Source organism: Protopterus annectens, chromosome 13.part0 (assembly GCF_019279795.1).
Source record: "Protopterus annectens isolate FY-2018-M chromosome 13.part0, PAN1.0, whole genome shotgun sequence".
Taxonomy (NCBI): domain Eukaryota; kingdom Metazoa; phylum Chordata; order Ceratodontiformes; family Protopteridae; genus Protopterus; species Protopterus annectens.
In genome coordinates this window covers 557,377,546-557,400,477 of record NC_056747.1, presented here as the reverse complement: position 1 = coordinate 557,400,477, position 22,932 = coordinate 557,377,546, and the positions used below count along the sequence as shown (strand labels likewise).

Sequence of the window (22,932 nt, the reverse complement as noted above, 5' to 3'; positions counted from 1 at the left end):
TGGTGGAGTAGGGGGTGTTTCTGATGACTTACAGGCTAGGTGGATCAAAGTCAGATGCACCAATCACTGGCAGAAAAAGACAAGGAACAGAAGGTAATCTAGTATCTAAGAAGATGAGAAAAGCATTACACATTTGACTCTGATTGTTGCACAGAGTAAAAGAGGTTTTAGAGAGGTAGCTGCACATTGCTGACAGACTGGCAGGGCTAGACAAAACATGCTAATGAGGCATTGGATGAGGGAGTTGAGGAGTTGTTGTAATAACTGATGGGATGCAGATGGCTGGGGTATTTTCTGGAAGGTGCTGTGACTATTGGTAGGTTGTTCAGAGGAGGGTACGGGATGACACTGATCATTGTTAAAGTGTTAGGGGTGATGTTACCCTCTAAAACAATACTCTTCTCAGTAGCTCTATGTTGATTTGGATATAGAAAGTCACAGCTTTACATGATATTTCAGTAAGTAAAGATAAATAAATCATATTGACTATTTTACCTTCTACAGTGCTGACTAATGAAATGATGTGCACAGCCTGGACAAATAATAATATTAATTACAATAAGAATTATATTCTAACTATAGATGTTATAACACCAGGGAATAATTTAATAATTTCAGTTATAATTTAATCAATATTACCTTAAGCTGTTGAGGCTCAGGCTTCGGCTGCTACTAAATGTTGACAGAGGCTGTGGATGATTTTGTGATGGAGGCCGAGAATGAACTGGAGTCAGACACTGATGAACTGCCTGCTCTGGTGTTTGCAGTCTTGGTGCAGGCTGAGACAAAGGTAGCGGCAGATGCAGAGGCTGAGACTGAAGCTGTGGCTGTGGCTGTGTCTGAGGCTGAGGCTGAGAATGAGGCTGAGGTTGAGGCTGTGACTGAGGCTGAGGTTGAGGCTGTGACTGAGGCTGAGGTTGAGGCTGTGGCTGCGGTTGAGAAAGAGGCTGATGCAGAGGATTAGTCTGTAAATGAGGCTGAGGATGATGATGAGGTTGGGCCTGAACCTCTACAGATGTCTGTATTAGTTGGGCAGTTTGAATCTCTTGTTGTGCAGGTAGCCTTACTTGTTGGACTTGAATAGGGACAGGAGATGTAGGATTAGCCTGAAGCTCCAAAAAAGACTGTGTCACAGGATGGCTTTGTGGCCGTGGACTGTTTGGCACAGGAGGCACAAGTACAGAGTCTTCACTGTTATCTTGACAGCTCTCTTGACTTCTTTCTAGACCTGAAATTTTCAGGACACTTGGTCCCCTTGCCTCCTGAAAGTCATTTGTAGTTTGTGTTCTATCACAATTGTCTTTACCTTTGAAGAAAAAGGGAAAGAAGATGAAAAATTAAACAAACTATCTCTAATATTTTTATTTCAAATAAAAAGCAAGGTTGTTCAATGATGTATCATCCTGGAAGAAGTTGTTTGTGCTGTTTTATTAAAGAAATAACCATAACAATAATTATTTCATGACCATTATGTTAAGCTTCTTCAGATGGAAAAATGCATTGTCTAGTGTAAGAGTTGGCCTACACTCATCATTCAATTACAAGCATACCTTTTTCTCTAGCATCTTACAATCATAGAACAATGTTAAATACCCATTACAATATTAATGAAGTTCTTCAAACAGGAAAATGAAAGGAAAATCACACACCTACAAATTCAGGGCTCCCTGCTGAAATTCTAATTAACTGTTATCCTCAGACTTGGAAGATTATTATATGTAGGTGGTGGAATCTATACTATTTTCTAAGGTGAGTTTATTCAGAATATCCCCGTTACTCAGCTGTAGGGCAAGTCCAGAGTTTGTATGTATAGTTAACAAGTACCTCCCTTGTTCAACTTGTTCAATGGGATGTAACACAGTGTCACTTCATTGTGTGTTTTATATACTATCCTAAATAAGCTTATTTTGAAAAACAAAACAAAATAAAGTGCTTTCATTGTTCAGGGTGGAATAAAGCTTAATCTCACTCAAAAAAAAAAAACAAAAAACAAACTTTTAACATCAAGTTTTAGGTTTGTAATTCACTGTTTAAATCTTTTGTCCGCATGTATGATTTGGCAAAATTTTATGCCAGATGCCCTTCCTGACGCAACCCTCCCCATTTATCCGGGCTTGGGACCGGCACAAAGAAATGCACTGGCTTGTGCATCCCTACCGATTGGCTAGACAGAGGGACTGAGCTAGTAAAGATGTGCAGGAGGTAAGGGTGATAAAGGATAATGAGGGAAACATACTCACAAGCGAGGAGAGTGTGTTCAGGAGATGCAAAGAGTACTTTGAGGGGCTGATGAATGAAGAGAATGAGAGGGAGAGAAGGTTGGATGATTTGCGAATAGTGAATCATGAAGTGCAGTGGATTAGCAAGGAGGAAGTAAGGATAGCTATGATTAGGATGAAGAATGGAAAGGCTTTTGGTCCAGATGACATACCTGTGGAAGCATGGAGGTGTTTAGGTGAAATGGCAGTGGAGTGTTTAACTAGATTGTTTAATGAAACCTTGGAAAGTGAGAGGATGCCTGAGGAATGGAGAAAAAGTGTTTTGGTACCAATTTTTAAGAATAAGGGTGATGTGCAGAGCTGTAGTAACTACAGAGGGATTAAACTGATCAGTCACAGCATGAAGTTATGGGAAAGAGTAGTGGAAGCTAGGTTAAGAAGGGAGGTGATGATTAGTGATCAGCAGTATGGTTTCATACCAGGAAAGAGCACTACAGATGCAGTGTTTGCTCTGAGAGTGTTGATGGAGAAGTACAGAGAAGGTCAGAAGGAGTTGCATTGTGTCTTTGTGGACTTAGAGAAAGCATATGACAGGGTGCCTAGAGAGGAGTTGTGGTATTGTATGAGAAAGTTGGGAGTGTCAGAGAAGTATATAAGAGTGGTACAGGATATGTACAAGGGTAGCATGACAGCAGTGAGGTTGTGGTGGGGAGTGACGGATGCGTTTAAGGTGGAGGTGGGATTACATCAAGGATCAGCTCTGAGCCCTTTCTTATTTGCAATGGTGATAGACAGGTTGACAGACAAGATCAGACAGGAGTCCCCGTGGACTATGATGTTTGCAGATGACATTGTGATCTGTAGTGAGAGTAGGGAACAGGTGGAGGAGACCCTGGAGAGGTGGAGATATGCTCTAGAGAGAAGAGGAATGAAGGTCAGCAGGACTAAGACAGAATATATGTGTGTGAATGAGAGGGAGGATAGAAGAATGGTGAAGATGCAGGGAGTAGAGGTGGAGAAGGTGGATGAGTTTAAATACTTGGGATCAACAGTTCAGAGTAATGGTGAGTGTGGAAGAGAGGTGAAGAAGAGAGTACAGGCAGGATGGAGTGGGTGGAGAAGAGTGTCAGGAGTGATTTGTGATAGACGAGTACCAGTAAGAGTGCAAGGGAAGGTCTACAAGAGGGTAGTGAGACCAGCTATGTTATATGGGTTGGAGACAGTGGCATTGACAAAAAGGCAGGAGTCAGAGCTTGACGTGACACAGTTGAAGATGTTAAGATTTGCACTGGGTGTGACGAGGATGGACAGGATTAGGAGTAAGTATATTAGAGGGTCAGTCCAGGTTGGAAGGTTTGGAGACAAAGCCAGAGAGGCAAGATTACGTTGGTTTGGACATGTGCTGTGGAGGGATGCAGAGTACATTGGGAAAAAGATGCTAAGGATTAAGCTGCCAGGTAACAGGAAAAGAGGAAGGCCTAAGATAAGGTTTATGGATGTGGTGAGAGAGGACATGCAGGTGGTTGGTGTGACAGAGCAAGATGCAGAGGACAAGAAAAAATGGAAGCAGTTGATCCGCTGTGGCGACTCCTAATGGGAGCAGCCAAAAGAAGAAGACGTCACTGTTTAAATCTTTTAACTCTATTGCCAAAACATCAAATGGCTCAAGATGATTGCCCCATGTCAAGGGCCAGACCAACGCTGAAAAAAAAAGCTGCTTAGCGTCTCATACCAAATATGTGGATTCATTTCTGCTTGAACATATTTATAAGAGGTTTCACTGAGGCTGAAGTGGAAAAATGGATAAAAAACTGAAGAAGCCCACTAGTCTTTAGTGCAGAAAGGTCCAATAGTCAGAATAAACAACCATTCTGAAGATAGAAAACATGAAGAATGTAGTTACTATTTCAGTGCAGCTGGAAAAACTGAAAATCAATAAAGTTAAAACACAGAACACTAGGCGAAAATTTGGCAATTCGGTTACTATTTCAGTGTAGGTGGTTAAGAACCATAAACCATACAAACTAGAAAAATGGTACAATGGTAAAAATCAGAAGTGGTTCTTATTTCAGCACAGTCAGAAAAGAAAGATCAGTAATGTTAACGCATAGCTAAACACATCCACCACATTCGACTATAAAAATATTTGTCTGTCATAGTATTGGTCTTCAGCTCTGTGCTTCCTTGCGTGAAACAGTAGCCTGACAGAGGGCACTTGAAGATTAGTGGGGAGCCTAAAAAGTCAATTCAGTTCACATTTTTCAGGTGTGTTACTCATTCTCAGTTTAAAAACAGGTATGTGGCACTATTCCAAGCTATACAGCAGAAAGCTAACACCTCTGTTTTTTTAACATCACTTTTTAATGACAGAAAAAAAATGTCAGAATTTTACATGTCACTGAATGGTATCAGAACATGCAGCAATTAAAAAAGTTTGTCTTGCAACACAGTATCAAAGATGAGATGCAACCATTCTGTAAGTGTAATAAGCTACACCAAAGTATAATTTAATTTTTGCAGGATATACAGGTAAGAGTAACAATTAATTGTTAGGACTATAACAAGAATCAGCAATGCATCTCATGGTATCCAAGTAAATCTTAATATCAGATTTCTAGATATGGGATTAAAGAATATGCAACATACAGTATCTCAGATAGGTACTACATCTAGCTATGATTTAATAACATTTTCCTTTTTTCACCACCAAACCAATTTCTCGTCATCATGTTTAAATCCTAGCAAGGGTATCAGATGTGCTGGTCTACTGACAGTTTTGTAACTACAAAAAAAAAAAAAAAAAAAACAGAAGAAAGAACGTGTTGTGAACAAGCTGCCACAGATGTCATTCACATTAATGGCTGATATACAGTGCTTACAAAAGCAAAATCAGCTATTGTAATGTAATAGTACATGCAGTAATGGGGCAGTGACTTCGTTGTGGTCCACTCATCCTGCCCTATTTACTAGAAACAAAGATTAAAACACTTAAAAGGCAACACCCTGAAAATAGTTGGGAAATTTATCATTCTAAACAAAGTACACTTAAACAGCTAACAGTAAGTATATATGGCATGAAAAAGCATGCAGTGTACTAATACTAAATGATTAAGTGCATGGTTGTTTATGCACATTTCGGAATGCATGTACACACACACACACACACACACACACACACACACACACACACACACACACACACACACACACACACACACACACGTCATGCGATTCCATGTGTGCATGTGTCTGTTTGTATATTCTGTCACTTTTGACTTGAAATACATAAAATAGATTTGTAAGTGACCTTTGGGTAATAATTTAGATTTAGAGAGATCTGCAATATCCTTTCTAATGATGCCAAATGAATGGGAGTAGGGTAAGTGTTTTAGCTTTATCACAGCGATATTCAACATGTGGAAGAACGGTACAGTCTGCAGATTGTTTAGTCTAGAGAAAACTGCATAACAATGCAGTGCCTGTCCTTCCTCAGTCTTTTACTAACACCAAAGACATTTCCAGGTGCTTATACAAAAATGATAACAAGACATTTCCTAAAGCAATTTCTTGATGGAAGTTGTCCAAAACCTATTACGCGGAAACAATGCTGGGATCCCTACAGCCCTTTTGCAATGTCCCTAAGGAAGACTTCCAAATATGCTTACATGGTAAAGAATTAAATATATTCTGCCTTTAATTAAGACTCCAGGGTTTGTAAAATGTGTGAAGTCTGTATTTGGAATCTCCAGAGAATCAATTTGTCAGTTTTCTTAATCTCGCCAAAGCAACATATGCAAATCCATGCAGCTGTTAGTAAAGATGGCCTTCTACATTTATTCTGAAATAAAAATGGATTTTTGACTTTCTCTCATGTACTATATGGCAGAAGTGATGGGAAGAACATATAGTTCTAATTAGATATGAGATCTTTTAATTTTATAGGTCCAACAAGTATGTTTCAAGCATTAAGAAATGCTACTTCACAGGAACTGAAGTCCTAATATAGTATCTATGAAATCAGTACAATGTTCTATAATTTAAAGAGCAAGCCTGTGTTTATATTTTCTCACGAAAGCAAGGTTCTTGCATGGCTTAATATATTCTTTTCATGTTAGTCACAAACTACTGAACAACTATTAAAATATTTTGTAGAAAGAGGCATTATGACTTGAAATGTTACCAAACAGATGAAATGTTTTCAGTGTTCTGTAAGACTGCTGAACTGAAAAAGCAACAAATAATTCTTGCAATGTAGGGAGGTTCTGGCAGCGAATCGTATGGTAAATATTTAATAAAGGTTTCTTTCTACTCTGGTACAGTAACCACTTCCTGATACAGCAATACCACACTGTTTAATATCAGTACAAAAGCTAATATTAAACATTCCAAGTCTGTGCTTGCTCAAAGAATGTTTGCACACATTCAGCAGGCTGCAGAAAGAAGAAAAAAAATAATGTTTGCATATAAAATCAATGATGAAAAAGAAGATTATCTTACAGAGGATAAGGGCTAATGGGAATGCATTTATTCTTAACAAGGGCCCTACAGGTTTCTGTGTTTACTAGACAACATAAAAAACAGATATGATCATTATTTTCATGACAGACTGAACCTACAGTGTTTTATAGGTCAACAATCTCTGGCAGGATGAACAAAACACACACACACACACACACACACACACACACACACACACACACACACACACACACACACACACACCACACTACTCATATCTTGTAATGACTTCTAATGAGGAGTAATATATTTTAACCTGTTAATCAATTACCATTAAGGTCAACAAATATTTGTTAGCCTTCCTGTGTGCTACCACCACATGTCTTTTTCAGAACACCTGCAAAGATATGCAAAGAACTGCCCTAAAGCAGGTAAACTGTCACAAAATGCCTGAAATCTCAAACACTGTGTGTTGTTGAACTGTTTTGTGATAATTAATATTTCTCCAATTTGCATTTGAGCATATCTTCCTACTTTTACATTAAGAAAATCAACCATTTAACTCAAGCTCATTTATGCCACTGACGATCTTTCACATTTTGTACCTGGTTTGTGATAAAGAAACCTAACCTTTTTGTCTTAAAATTTCCTTCTCGTATTTTTATTGCCCAGTAAGACTATCCCATATTCCAGAGAGGTACCACTTTGTAATAAAACCAAAAACGAAAAAAACAGGGAAACAGAAAACTAAGATTTCTAGAAAATATTCTATCCTTTCCAAATTTTAGTGTAATTATTAAAAAAAAACTTACTGTATGGTATCCAGTTAAACACAGACACCTGTCCTCCCATCCAAGCAAATTCTCCCAAACACCATGGTATATTTGTGTCCCTCCTCAACATTAATTTATTGTAGTGTTTTCACACTGTCAAACTACCTATGTACCTTTTTCATTCTTACAAATGGGTAAGAGATAGCTGAGGGTCTCCAGACCAGGACACTGTCAACCAGAAGAATTTGTTATAGATGTTCTACCCTGTGCAGTCCCAGAGCATGACTTATTTAGAAAGGTGATGTCAGACTGTGCTTTCACATATCTGAACCGCTCATAACCCCCAATTTGTGATGACATCCAATGATTTGGCAACATCAGCAGTATACTCAATTCAGCAGAGTGACCCTACTTATTCTTCTCCCCTTTGTGGCCAGTGATTGGTCAATCATTTCCTTGCCCTCTCCCCTTCTGGTTGATTGGACCATTTTAGCTAATTGAGCACATGTCAGTGGCATTATGGAGTGGATTTTTAGTACCATAAGCTTACCCTAACCTCAGGACCAGTAAAGATGTTTTATTCTTCACAACAGTAGTCTGCCTACATAACTGTATGGAACTGACTAACAAGTTATTTATTTATTTATTTATTTATTTTACATTTTCAGAACACCTGCAAAGATATGCTTATGTTATGCTTAGTTGTAAAATTTTAGCAAATATCTATTGTCTTTCTGAAATTTTGCATCTAGCTGAAATAAGAACTTAATCAATGTGAATATAAAAAGCATTGATGGGGGGAGGAGAAATGCTGCTGCTTTCCAGTGAGATGGGAATAACTATTAGTGTCCCTGACTTGTGGGAGAAATCCTTTGAATAAAACTCAGTGAAATGTCCACACTTTTATCTATAGCTGAGAAAGACAGCCATAACAATACTAACAGTAATAATAATGATAATAATATTAATAATAATAATAATAATAATAATAATAATAATAATAATAGAAGTTTTCTGAGAAAGAACTGTCAGACACTTTATACATTTCATAATTCAATACATCAAAACCATGTCACTGAACAATGGATATACTGTCATTAAAAATTAAATATGAAATCGGGGATGACATCAAACATAATTTTCTAGGCCACAATATATGTCATTTGCATAATCTGCAAGGCTACATGGAAAAATACAAAGTGGGGGGGGGGGTACAAGAAATGTTAGGAAAGAAATGCTAGTAAAATTTCCTCTGTAAAATGTTGTGGTTAAGCAGTGACTGTTCCATACAATTTAAAAATGGCTGCATCTCTCAAAGATACAGCACTACTGAAATACCACACTACAATCACATGGGATTACATGTGAGACACCTTAAGCTTCTTCCATTTTAGTAGGCTTGCCAGTGCATAGGGAATGATACTGATGGTGAAATACTGCAAAGCCCCTTACTCCTCTCCTGGGGAGTAATCTTTCAAAATTCTCTGCTCCCCCAGATACCACTGGTGCTAGCTGCTCCAATACCCTAATACTTCCTGATATAAATGGGAAAAATAAAACATTTACTAGTACCACAAACCTGAGCCTCAATGAGATAGCAGGGCCAACTTTATAAAACCTGCTGAAACAAACAGAAAACAATGACATGCTTTCATGCCCACAATTCATAGTAACTGAAAAATAAAACTCAAATTATTGCATTAGAATTGAAAATTTTATACATAATAGAATCACATTACTAGAGGGGAAACAGCTGTTTCTAATTTTTCATATCATAAAACATTTTGTTACGGCCATACTAGGTTTCATCTTAACTCTGTATGAAGATATGCAGCTTTGTTTTCTCCTCAAACAGTACAGTTCCCTACCTACCACTGAATTAAAAATAAGGAGCTGTGCAATTTCAGTCAAATTATATTAACAGTACTATTTTTTTAAAAAGTATATTTGTTCTGCAGCCATAGCAACCATAATGAATAATGCACTGCTTCTTTAATGTTCCATAAATGCCAGTGCATGTAGGACGTCATATGTTTCTTTCTTGCTAAGGCCCATGCTTCTATTACACTAAATGCTACGACTAATTACTCAATAACTTGTGCATGTCACTGTGGCTGTCTCCTTGTTGAATATCTTTGGAAAGTGACTCTGAACCCCACTAACCTCACAACAAGACAATTCATTTCATAACTTTAAAGAGTGTATTATTTTAAATAACCTGTCTTCTTGCATTCTTAGCCCACACCCTTGCACTGTATCTGGGAAAGAACAAGCAGCTTTACTTTTAACAGCATTTACTGAAGGCAGCTTACAAAATCAAAGAAATGTTGCATTGCACCTGGAAAGTTATAATCTCTAGCTGAAAAATAAAAACTACTAATTAAAACTTGCATACTTTCTTACAGATTACTTTTTGACTTGCTTTATTAATAAACTACAAAATGGAGTATTTTACTCTATAACTTATTAGAGAGATACAGCCTGTCTGGTTTTCTCTTTAAATATTAAATGTGCCATCCTGCAAGCCCTGGGAACACCTGTAGCAAAATGTCGATCAATGGTGAGATCATCCCTGCTCAGTGTTCCCGTATGTATAACAACAAGACCCATTTCTGGTGTCTGACAGTAAATGGAGCAGTTAACTCTAGTCAATTTTGGATACAATTGTCAAATGATAGGCCACAATATGTGTCCATGAGGTGGTAGTGTTGTCCTTCCCATTCTATAGGGGAAAGGTAACTGATGGAAAAATATAATGCTACCCAGTTTGCAATCATCAAACAATATGGTAAGTCATATACTATTATTATTATTATTATTATTATTATTATTAACCTGGATATTTGAAAAAAAAATGCCAAAATGGAGTCTGTTTAGAACTAAACTCTGTGACACTACTCCTGGACCACGTGCTGGATTCGACATTTTTCTACCACCTGCACATTTTTTTCAATCCATTGTGTTATGCAACCACTAACAATGAGCTCTCTGACTTTTGTTGTTAATCCCTGTATGACATAACTGAAATTACTTAAAAGATTAAAGCAGAATTTCTGCCTCAAAAATATTCCAGGTAACTCATGATTTATTCAGTAAATCACACAAAGGTCACCACTGGCACTACAGTTAACAATGAATATCACAGGAGTCACCACTGGTACCATGGTCAGTGGCAAACCACAAAGGACATCACCATTGGCTCTCCGGTAAATAGCAAGCCACCAAGGACATCACCAATAGCATCACAGAAGGCAATGAACCATACAGCGGTCACAATTGTCACTACAGTAAATAGCAAACCACAAAGGACATCACCACTGGCACTACAGTTAGCACTGAACCACAAAGGTCATCACAACTGGCACTACAGTAAATAGCAAAATACAAAGGACATCACCACTGGCATTACAGTTAGCAGTTAACTACACAGGAATCATCACTGGCACTACAGTAAAAAGCAAACCACAAAGGACATCACCACTGGCACTACAGTTAGCAGTGATCCACAAAGGGCATCACTACTGGCACTACAGTTAGCAGTGATCCACAAAGGATATCACCACTGGCACTAAAGTTAGCAGTGAACCACAACTGGCATCACCACTAGCATTACACTTACCACTGAACCACAAAGGACATCACAACTGGCACTACAGTAAATAACAAACCACAAAGGACATCACCACTGGCATTACAATTAGCAGTGAACTACACAGGGATTACCACTGACACTATAGTAAATAGCAAACCACAAAGGACATCACCACTGGCACTACAGTTAGCAGTAAACTACACAGGAATCACCACTGGCACTATAGTAAATAGCAAACCACAAAGGATATCACCACTGGCACCATAGTTAGCAGTGATCCACAAAGGACATTACCACTGGCATTACAGTTAGCAGTGAACCACACAGGGATTACCACTGGGATTACAGTAAATAACAAACCACACAGGACATCACCACTGGCATTACAGTTAGCAGTGAACCATAAAGGACATGACCACTGGCACTACAGCAATCAGTGAACTACATTGGTGTCACCATTTTCACTACAGTAAATAGAAAACTTAAAAAGACATCACCACTGGCATTACACTTATCAGTGAACCACACAGGGGTCACCACTATCACTACAGTAAACAGCAAACCACAAAGGGCATCACCATTGGCATAAAATTTGCAGTGAACCACACAGAGGTCACCATTGTCGCTACAGTAAGCAGGAAACCACAAAAGGATATCAACACTGGCACGACAGTTAGCAGTGAAACACACAGGGGTCATCATTACGGGTGCTGCAGTTAATAGCAAACCACATTGGGTATCAACACTGGCACTTCAGTTAACAGTGAACCACACAGGGTCACCAATGGCACTATGGTTAATGAGAAACTGCAAAGGACTTCACCACTGGCAACAGTGAACTACAGAGGGGCAGTTGTGGCACTACCCCTAACAGCAAACTACATGAGTCATTACTGGGTGCTATGGTAACTACTTAGGGGGAGTGATAACATTTATTCTTATTTGCATTCCAGAAGGGCTACTAGTTCAGTAATAACAGAAAATGGCAATTATTCACTGTCCACATGCACCTGCTGTGATATGTTTGGCAAAAAAGACATGACATCCAGTATCCACTGTGGCAAGTTTTTTTTGTTATATTTAACTTCCATATTTGGAGTGATGTTCCATTAGTATTCTGAATTATATAAACTACTGACAGCTGACATTCTATCAGCAATGGATTCTCACAACACTTTACTAAGGTGTGTAGAGTGCAGTGGGATATTGTGAATTTGATTACATTTCATCTTTAAAACATAACCAATAAATGACACTTTCTGTTTTTGGATCTTTAAAAAACAGAAATAAGAAAAACAGCTACCCACTGTAAGCAAGGCTGTTCTTTGATACTGTGCAAATGTTAAGCAGTTTAAATGAACTAGAATAGTGTCCTTATTTACAAAGAAAACCAACACTTCTTCTTCATCTTTTGGCTTTTCCAGATTAAGGGTTGCCACAATGGATCACCTGTCCTCTCATGACTGGCAGTGGAGTTTTTACAGTGTCGAGTTGCCAGCCTGATGCCCAACCTTCCACAGAAGGTGCACACATGCATGCACTCATGCCTAAGGCCAATTTAGAGTGTCCAATCCACCTACAGCATGTCTTTGGGATGTGGGAGGAAACCGGAGCACACGGAGGAAACCCACGCGACCACAGGGAGGACAAGCAGACTCTGCACAGAAGGCACCCCAGCCAAGGATCGAACCAGAGAGCCTCTTGCTGTGATGCAGCAATGCTAACCGCTGCACCACAGCAGCCACCCAATGAAAAAGAAAACCAACACTGATTGTGAATTAGTTAAAATTAAGAAAATATTTATGTAAAACATAAATTTGTCCTTTTTGCCAAAAGTTATGAGGACAGCTACTGGAGCACAGGAAACATGTATAGACTAGTTCCATCTACCGGAGCACAGGAAGCATGTATAGATTAGTTCCAGCTACTGGAGTACACAAAACATGTATAGACATCCATATGTTTTTGCTGGAGGATGGGTCACCATGCACTTCCAGTGTGATGCAATATGCAAATACCCTTTCCAGATAAGTATGATAACTCTGAGGCCACAATACCTTAGATTAATAAAATTACCTAGTTTACTAGAAAAAAGCAAACATTTCCTTTATTTTGAGATAGTATGAAATTATGGGTTCATAGAGTCATACCAGGCTAATGACCAACAGTGTCTTTTCAAGTGTAGCCATACAATCCAACCCAGTTTTGTCCTAGAGTTCCTTGAACGCCTATATGGTAAGCTATGTTATTAAAGAGGTAGGTAAGGGTTATGGTGGGGTTATGTTAGTTGGGAATTAATTTACTTATTGTCAACCTCTGTCCATCAGAGACATGGGGGTCAGACTGGGGGAAACTTGCTATTTCCCATCCAGTGATCAAGATTTCTTTTGAATACGGTCAGGGATGAACTCTGCTTCACATAGATGGGGAACTTATGCCATAGCATACATCCCTAAATCCCTCCAGCAGGTTCTATTTATGTCGTGTTTCTGGTGCTGTTTGTCTTGCAGATATGCAAGAAATCCATCAGAGCCAGATCTGTGGATGCCTTATATGTTAGGTCTAGATCTCCTCTCAGTAAGGTGTAGGAGACTGAGTATGGAGATAAGAACTTAATGCAATCTGTGTAGGGCAGGGTATTCATACCCTGGATTCTTCTGGGAAGTATCCTTTGAGGCTATTACAACTGCTGCAAATGCCTGGTTAGGTGACTGCAAAAGGGGGAACTGTACTCAATGCTGGGTCTGGTAAGGGCTGGGTAGAGGGGTATTATTACTGAATTGGACCTGGATGCCATACCCTTGCTTGCGAGTTGGGTGACATAGAATGATTTTCTTACTGTCTAGGCTACATGTTGGTCAAACATCAGATTACTGAATACATATGTTCCCAGATCACTAACAGGTCAACTCAACAGTTTTTCAATGATGAATTAATTAGCTTTGGTGGATGCCTTCCCAAAGGACACTATAATGCATTTCAATGTGTTGAGCTTTAATGTGTGGCTTTGGCACAAGTCATTTTTTATCTTAGACCCTCTTGTAGGATGTTGGTGTCATAGGAAAAATCTATGATAATTCCCCAATTAAACTTGGTGAGCTAGAGGACTTTGATATTAGCCTTGAATTTTAAGAAGTAGATGCCAAACACAAGCAAGCCCAACACAGAGCCCTGGAGTTCTCCATTGGTGACAGCTCTCTGGGTGGAGTTGGTCTCACTGATCCTAACTTCTTGGATTCTATCTATGAGACAGCTGGTAATCCTGCGAGTTATGTAGGGATGTATGCCTAGCTCTGAGAGTCTGTCAAGAATACCTGAGTGTGGGACTGTGTCGAATACCTTGACCAGGTCAAGGCAGGCGGTAAGCACAGTTTTCTCCTCATTGATAGCCATGGTGGCCCCCTTAAAGAATTCTACCAGATTAAGTAGGCAAGACCTTCCCTTAACAAAGCCAAACTGCCAAATGTTAGCATATTCAGTTAATGAGGATGCTCTACACAGTCCTCCCCAATGCAGAGTACAGGGTGGTTTTACCCCCCCCCCCCATGTGCAAAACAAACAAAAATAACTGCATAGTATTATTTACATTTTTGTTTCAGAAATAAAATCATTGTTTTGGTGTTCATTTGACTTATATTTGTATAGCATTTGTCTGTGTATTTAACAAGTGATCCATATGGGAATTCACAGTTTTGAATACAAGTTTATTGTAACTTACTTAAGGGTAGTTAGCTATGCATTATACACATCATGGAGATACCTATCCCATTAGATTTTTATCAAGGGTGGGTTTATATTCCAGAATATCAGGGATGCTTGCTCAGTTCTTAAACTAGGTCTGTATGACTGTGCAGGTCTTCTTAGCCTTTCCTGCATGTGAGCTGGTCAAGGAGAGTTTCCTCATGTCATGTTGCATCACTTCCAAAGATGGATGCATGTGATCCATTATGCCTACCATAGACAACAGCAAAATAAAAGTCATGCCAGGTACTCTGCTGCCTTTTTAGGGTCCCATTAATAATTCTGGCCTCAGAAAAGAAGGCCAAATGACCCTTTACATCCCTAAATTTGTGAGTATTTTACCTGTTCATAGTAACAAAGAGGCAACAGGGACACTGCCAGGCTTATGAAGGCTGTATGTATGACTCGGGGTGGTGGACACTGGTGGCATGTTTATGTACTGAGAGGCATTACTGGATATGGAATGAGAGATGCAGTGGTAGTACCACATGTGGACATTCTGGGTTTGAAGAGAAATGCATTGGTAGTACTAAATGTGGACATTCTGGGAAGTGTCCACAGGGTAACAATGAATGTTCCTACAAAGATGAAAGCACAAGCATAGAAGGTGTAAATTAGAAAGTAGGAGTCCAGACGTACTAATCACAAATTATGCAAAAACCAAACCATGTGGCTTTCACCAGTGGTCCATTAGTGATTTTGATTTTTTTTTTTTTTTTACAGAATTTTGAACAGGATATAAAAATAAAGATTTTATATCTTATGCTTAGTTGTTTTAGCATTTGGTGAGCATGATTTGCTGGTAGTATTCAACTTGTTCCTCCAAAAAGGTGTATTATAACTACTTGAATTTGTTCATACTACATGCTTACATTTACCAGTAAATAGTTAACTGTAACCAATGCCTAATATTTAGCAAAGAAAGACAAGACAGTTGAAAAAAGTGTTACTTAGCTAACATTTCTTTACCAAGTATCACTAGTTACTGCTGTCCAGACAAAAGGCAGAAAATCTTTCAATCCTGTTTCTTTCAGTGCTGAAACTACTGCTTTTATGTGCATCAAAAAATAAATTTTAGACGCAAATGTTCCTTTGTCATATGGACTGTTGGGGATACCATTTCTTATCCTAATCAAAAGAACTCCAGCTACAGTAGTAGGCTATATTCTTGCAAAAGGGTGAAGTGCCCTAACAGTTCGCAAATGAGTTGTCATAAGTGAGTTTAGGAACATAAGCAGACACAGCATAATGCCCCCGATTCCAAAAGACTTGCTCTCAGTGTAAGTGACCACTTACACTAAAAGCAGGCTAAGAGCAGATGTTTCAGAATCTGGTGCTTGTAGTAAGCCTATTTATACACTGAAGTAAGTCACTTATGCTTAGAGCAGGTCCTTTGGAAGCTGACTAGCCCACCCCTCCAGTGTCAGCCTAGTTACAGAAAGGCCTTACAATGAAGTAAGTCATTCACACTGAGAGCAACTCTTTGGAATCTGGTCTAATACTTTTATCACTGCCACATTACAGCTTATCTTGCACAATGCATTAAACAATACAAACAAATGTTCTCTTAGTGCGACATAATACAGTGATGGAATACTACCGGTTAGCCATCGATACCGTAGAAAGTAACAAACATATAGAGGATTATGAATAGATCATTAATCACAACTTTCTTATTATGTGCTTGAGACATGTATGCTAAGAAATTCGCCTCAGGAATGAAACTTTAGAGGTGAATCTTGCATCCATTTCAAGATCACATAACATTATGATCAGATATCTAATCATGATACTTCGTAGTGTATGGAGATTTGTCTGCTTCATGTGCTACTAACTACAGAAAAAAAATGGGAAGTGTTGTGCCGACTTTGAATGCTAGTAATGCATTGAGATCCACTTTACATATTTAGGTTTTCCTTGTGTAAGGGAAGCAGCTGGTTCCCAAATACATTCTTAGTGAGTGTGATGCAGATAGCAGACAGAAATGGAGTCAAATTAATTTGTTTCATGTTGTGCTGATGTATCAGTTAAACACCCGGGTCCAGTGCTACTACAGCACCAGATTCAATCTTAACATATGGGGTGCTTAACAATCATTAAGCACCCTTCTAAGTGTTGTTAAGGTTGGGTCTCATGGTACAGTAGTGCTGAACCAGGATGTCATTTAACTGATATTACACAGGTTAGAGGGGGCACAGTTGTGCAGACATTAAAGCAACTTCTCCTGTTCACTGCTAAGCTGGGGTGACATCCACGTGGAGTATGGACATCCTCCTGGTGCCTATTTATTTTTTAACCGGGTATTCTGGTACCTTCTCTGCATTCTACAGATATGCAAGAGTTAGAGCTGCTCAGTGTGTGTGTGTGTGTGTGTGTGTGTGTGTGTGTGTGTGTGTGTGTGTGTGTTTGAGAGATGGCATCCTGTAATGACCTGGATCCCATCCAGCATTTGTTTCTCTGCCTTATACCCACTTAGTGTTGATGTGGGCTCTGGCTTCTCCTGACCATGAACTTAATAAGGAAAATAATTGCAGTAAAAAATAAAAATAAAAAAAAAATGAAGAAATTTCAAGTCTATCTATCTATCCATATAAAATCACTAGTTAGAATAGATGAGATTTAAGTCCCGTGTATAAGGCTACCAAGATCCTTAAATAGTAGTATTTGTTATGGTTTCCATCTGGTTAGGCTGAACATAGCTTGTGAATTTATTACACCATTTTGGAACCACTGCTCCTGACACTGTATTCTTCCTCAGAAGCCTGTAACTTCATTAAATATGTTATTAGAAAACTTGAGGAGCCTCTCCTAATTAGTCTTAATTAATATATGTCAAACTGAACTATTTTGTCTAGATTTCCTAATACCATTTTTTATTTCCAGTAAAGTATTCCTATAAATGCTTTACTTAACTTACAGAGAAAACAATAGCCACCTTGTTTCTTTAGCCACTTTAACTGACAGTACTTCCCTACTCAATTTTAAACTTCTGGTTCTCCTCAGCGAATGAAACCATCAAAATAAATTTTGGAAAGCTCACTGTTTGTTCAAGTCAAACTAATTTAAGTCATTGAAGAAGCTGAACGGAGCCTGGCAGGGTACAAAAAGATTCCATTTTCTGCTTGTCATTTTGGCATAAACATTCATTATAATCAGGAAAGTCATACTCCTGGCATGTTCTAAGTCTATGCTCCTCTGAGGATTGAAAGGCTTCGAATATACACATATTTGCAAAGACGACTCCATTATAACTTGAAAACTGCCTCACAAGTTGCAAAAATGTCACTCTTTTTTTTTTACACATTATAGACTGCTCTGTTCTGAAATGAGTGCAGAAATGACTTTAAAATCCTGAACTTGTACGATATCAAAGGCAATTCAGCTGATCACTAGTTGTTCAATGTTGCTGACATTTTAGCAGTTTTTGTATGACAAGCCATTCCTATGAGATGTAAAGTAGGCTAGTGCCAGAAATAGACAGAATTGTGCCACTGATGTGGAAGAACAGTTAGTGATTTTCTGTCTTCATCCATTTTAAATAAATTGAATTTCTGACTGTTACAGAAAAGGCTATATACGGTGGGAGTGTGAAAGCTGTAGGAACACCTATACCTCTCAACTTCCCCAGATTTTGCTTCATATTTTTGCCCTGTCCCTTTTAAAATATTTTTTTTCATTTTCTACTAAATCTCTGAGGTTATATATAGTCTGTCAGTATTGCCAGATATTAGGTTAAATATTTCTTACTGTTAAGAAAATTCAAGTTGATGCAAAACATGCTGTTGTACTAACTTTTTATGTGAATTAAAGTACTACTTTAGAATTGTCCCAGATTTTGGGCCTTTGCTCCCCTCCCCCCATTATTTATTTTGCTTTTTTACAGAACCCTTGAGCAAAGAAGTTGAAAGTTGTGGGTTTACCTACATAAAGAAAATATAAAATTGTTGAGACTGCGGTAATTCTAAGTGTTTATGTATGACACAAACACACTAAAACTGATATGTATGGAGCAGCAAAAGTGAAGCGATATAAATAGTTTGGAAAGTAGAAAGAACTTTCCATATTCAAACACTGAGGGTGAAACTGGGTATGACAATATGCAAGATGGCTCTTTTGCTTATGAAGTGATCAAAATGCCATTAACTAAGAATCATTGTAAATAGCAAAATCATATGTGTATCAGAGTGGCAACCATAATGATTTATGTACTGGGAAGCTTGGTAGTCAAAAAAAAAAAAAAAAAGAAAAAAAAAAGGAATGCAAGGAAAATAAAATATTCATGAAATTTCCACATGCACTATGACCATTAGTATCAGAATGCACAGGAAATTATTTCATGCAAACTTCAGTGTGGCCCTGTCCTTCCTGCTGTTGCTCAAACCCCCTACCTGATATGTTACTCAGGTTCTCTGCTCTTAGGTTCATAGGTAGGTACTAGGCTGTTGGCCCTATGGCCTATATAAGCCAAGCCAAAAAATGTACCCTGGCATTCGCCACCCAAGAAAATTATTTTCCTGTGCCCCTGCCGAGCAGAGCCACAGAAGTGATCCCTGGGGTGAATTTCCCATTACCCATCCAATCATCAAGATTTTTCTTGAAGAGTGCTAATGAGGAGCTCTGTTTGACATAGATAGGTAGTCTGCTCCAGAGTATGGGAAGTCTCTGGGACAGGAATCTATCCCTCCAGCATGTTCTGTTTATTGTGGTGACATGGTTTAGGTCCCTAGAGCGTGTAGCTCGGAGGGATTGGGATTTCTTTAAGTGGAGCATGTCCAACAGCTCTGGGTTTGACATAGCTTTGTATGCTAGGAAGAGATTGCCCCTGAGTAGACGATGTGCGATAGTGTAAAGCTGTAGTTTTTTGAGACGGTCTGCGGAGGGCATCTGTTTGAGGTCAGTAATCCTCTTTGTGAGGTATTTCTGTGGTCTTTCTAGTTGTTGTAGATGTCTTGTGAGGTACATACCAAAAGGGGCGTTGTACTCTATAATGGGTCTAATGAGTGATGAGTAGAGGGGAACAATGACCTCTTTTTTTCTGGATGAGAATCCTTTTGTGATGAGATGAGCCATGTAGAAGGATTTCCTGACCACTGTGGCAATGTGATTATCAAAGCAGAGACTACTGTCCACCTGTGTCCCAAGGTCTCATCACATTTTCGGTATTAAGTAGACTACCAGATATGTGGTAGCTCATGGGTTGGCCACATAGTCCAGGTTCTAAATCAGGATTATGTCCCTGATACTGAATCACACAATAAATGTTCTGTGTAGGAAATCACTGTTTGTCACACATCGGCATTGAATAAGGTTTGTGACTGAGCTTCCAATGTATAAGTACATATATGTAAATATAAGTAAGGGGTGAGAAGGGTAAAACCCCCCACATGGGCTTTAGAGGAAGCTTGCCTCCTGCAAAGAAATGCTTTTGTGTGTGTGTGTGTGTGTGTGTGTGTGTGTGTGTGTGTGTGTGTGTGTGTGTGTGTGTGTGTGGCATTTCTGAGTCAAGGCTACAGCCAGTGGTTTTGTGCTGGTGAAACTTCAAGGAATTTCACATTGGTGCAACAGAGGAAACTGTGGCTCTCTGCTGGATCTACACGTGTGTATACACAAAGTATGCAAGCAATACCGATCCACTTGAACACAACTTGAGATCACAACATGACCTAGCCAGGTACACTACAAGTGCATGGCTTGCACATGTTAAAATGCAAAAATCAAGCAGATTACAAACTTGTAATAGTGTCCAGCCCATCTTCCATGTCCTGTTAAGCTCGTGTCACCTGCACAGGTAGCACAGTACGCTAACTAAGCATGGGCCAGAAATGCCAAACTAAATGGAGATGAAAGTGGACATGCTAACAGAAATTAACACTGTTCTAAAAAGAAAGCCTCTCTACTTCAAATTTAAATTGAAAAAATGTTATTTAGACAATTTTACGCATAATATAGTTAGAAATGAAATATGAAGCGGAGATATTAAATGTCGGCAGTTTCCTTACCTCTGTTCTCCCCAAACTCAAAATAAATAACGAAATAAATAAATAAATAAATGCATGTATTATAAAAAAATTGGTACAAATTGGTAGAGCTGTTATAAAGAAATTATACTTTAAGAGATCTATACAAATAATTATGACCATGAGAGCTATCGTTCATAAAAATCCAACATACATTTTGAAATAAAATTTGTTGGTAAAACTTTGCTGTACTAGTTGTTATTCGCTATATCATGTGTATAATAAAACAAGCAATGCTGCAAGGAGTGAAAGCTATATGCCCTTCAGTTGGTCATTAAGCATAAACTGGATGTGAGATGGTAGTTTCAATTATATCACTGACATATTTCCTCCAGATACAAGATGAGGGCCAATGGAAGACAGCTTACTCTAATTACGACCACTACACTACACAGGTTGGAGAAGGTGTTTATCCTAGACAAATACAATATCATGCAAAGACAGATGTATGGCAAAGGACAAAGAGTTTCTGTTAATGTATAGACAGTGTCGGAGCAGCATTAGTGTACCTAGTACATAATATTACACAGACATGCCTAAAGTAGAAGGATCTTGTTGAAACACATATCAATACTTCAAAGTATGGCACCTCAGCAAAATGTTGACTTACTCATCATGAGTCCTGAGTACAGTCTTTTGGGGGGGGCATAGATGTGAATGTTTTCAGCAAGATCCTTAATGACTTCCAGCAGCAGCTACCCTGAAAGCCTTGCCAGCAACAATAGCTCATCAAACAATGCTAGCCCAGAGCTGCACGTGACAAAATCTGCTATCTGTATTACCAACTTACTTCAAGCATCACTTCCTTTGATAAATATGGACACCGGCCTTTTCTTAGTCACAAAAATAATATCAAATGTAAGTGCTAGATGAATTTACACATGTGCACTACCACTGAACCTTTACTTTATAAGTTCTTATCACTGCTATACTACATGTAAATACATATAATTTTTGTGAGAGTGTTTCTTCTCTGCATTCTACTATAATATTGGGATGCAAATATCAACTTTCCACTATAGCAAGCATTGCTATTGTACATTCCATTTCTGTAGTGCGGAAGTTTACTATTTGTGGCATGGATTTTTAATGTGTGTGTGTGTGTGTGTGTGTGTGTGTGTGTGTGTGTGTGTGTGTGTGTGTGTTTTTACATAGGTTCATAGGTAGGTACTAGGCTATTGGCCCTAGGGCCTATATAAGCCTAGCCAAATGGTACCCTGGCTTTTGCCACCCAAGAAAATTATTTTCCTGTGCCCCTGTCAAGCAGAGCCAGAGAAGTGATCCCCGGGGTGAATTTCCTATCTCCCATCCAATCATCAAGATTTTTCTTGAAGAGTGCTAATGAGGAGCTTTGTTTGATATAGATAGGTAGTTTGTTCCAGAGTATGGGAAGTCTCTGGGACAGGAATCTATCCCTCCAGCATGTTCTGTTTATTGTGGTGACAAGTTTTAGGTCCCTAGAGAGTGTAGCTCAGAGGGATTGGGATTTCTTTAAGTGGATCATGTCCAACAGCTCTCGGTTTGACATAGCTTTGTATATTAGGCAGAGATCGCCTCTGAGTAGGTGATATGCGACAGAATCAAGTTGGAGCTTTTGAGACAGTCTGCATAGGGCATCTGTTTGAGGCTGGTAATCCTCTTTGCGAGGTACTTCTGTGGCCTTTCCAGTTGTTGTAGATGTCTTGTGAGGTGCATACCAAAAGGGGCGTTGTACTCTATAATGGGTCTAATGAGTGATGAGTAGAGGGGAATAATTACCTCTTTTTTCCTGGATGAGAAACCTTTTGTGATGAGATGTGCCATGTAGAAGGATTTCCTGACTACTGTGGTGATGTGATTATCAAAGGAGAGACTACTGTCCACCTGTGTCCCAAGGTCTCTTATCACACTTTTGGTGTTAAGTAGACTACCGCCTATGTGGTAGTTCATGGGTACAGAGCTTTTACCAAAAGGGATGACAATGCACTTTTTGGCACTGAGCTTGAGGCCATGGCTTTGACACCAGGCATCTGTCTCAGTGAGGCCCTTTTGTAGGATGTCCACATCGTTAGGAGTTTTGATTATGGCTCCTAGTTTGCAGTCATCGGTGAACTTTGTTAGCCAAAGACCTTCTGTGTTAGCCTGTACTTCAG

At 38.9% G+C, this 22,932-nt stretch overlaps 1 protein-coding gene across 1 annotated transcript in view; it reads right to left on the bottom strand.

The window, feature by feature from the left end:
• Positions 1–22,932, bottom strand: part of AUTS2 (activator of transcription and developmental regulator AUTS2) — a 3,698,117-nt gene that overhangs the window by 113,660 nt on the left and 3,561,525 nt on the right. Inside the window, exon 6 of the mRNA XM_044054863.1 lies at positions 640–1,306. Coding sequence (XP_043910798.1) covers positions 640–1,306 — 667 coding nt within the window. The remainder of the gene's footprint in view (positions 1–639; positions 1,307–22,932) is intronic.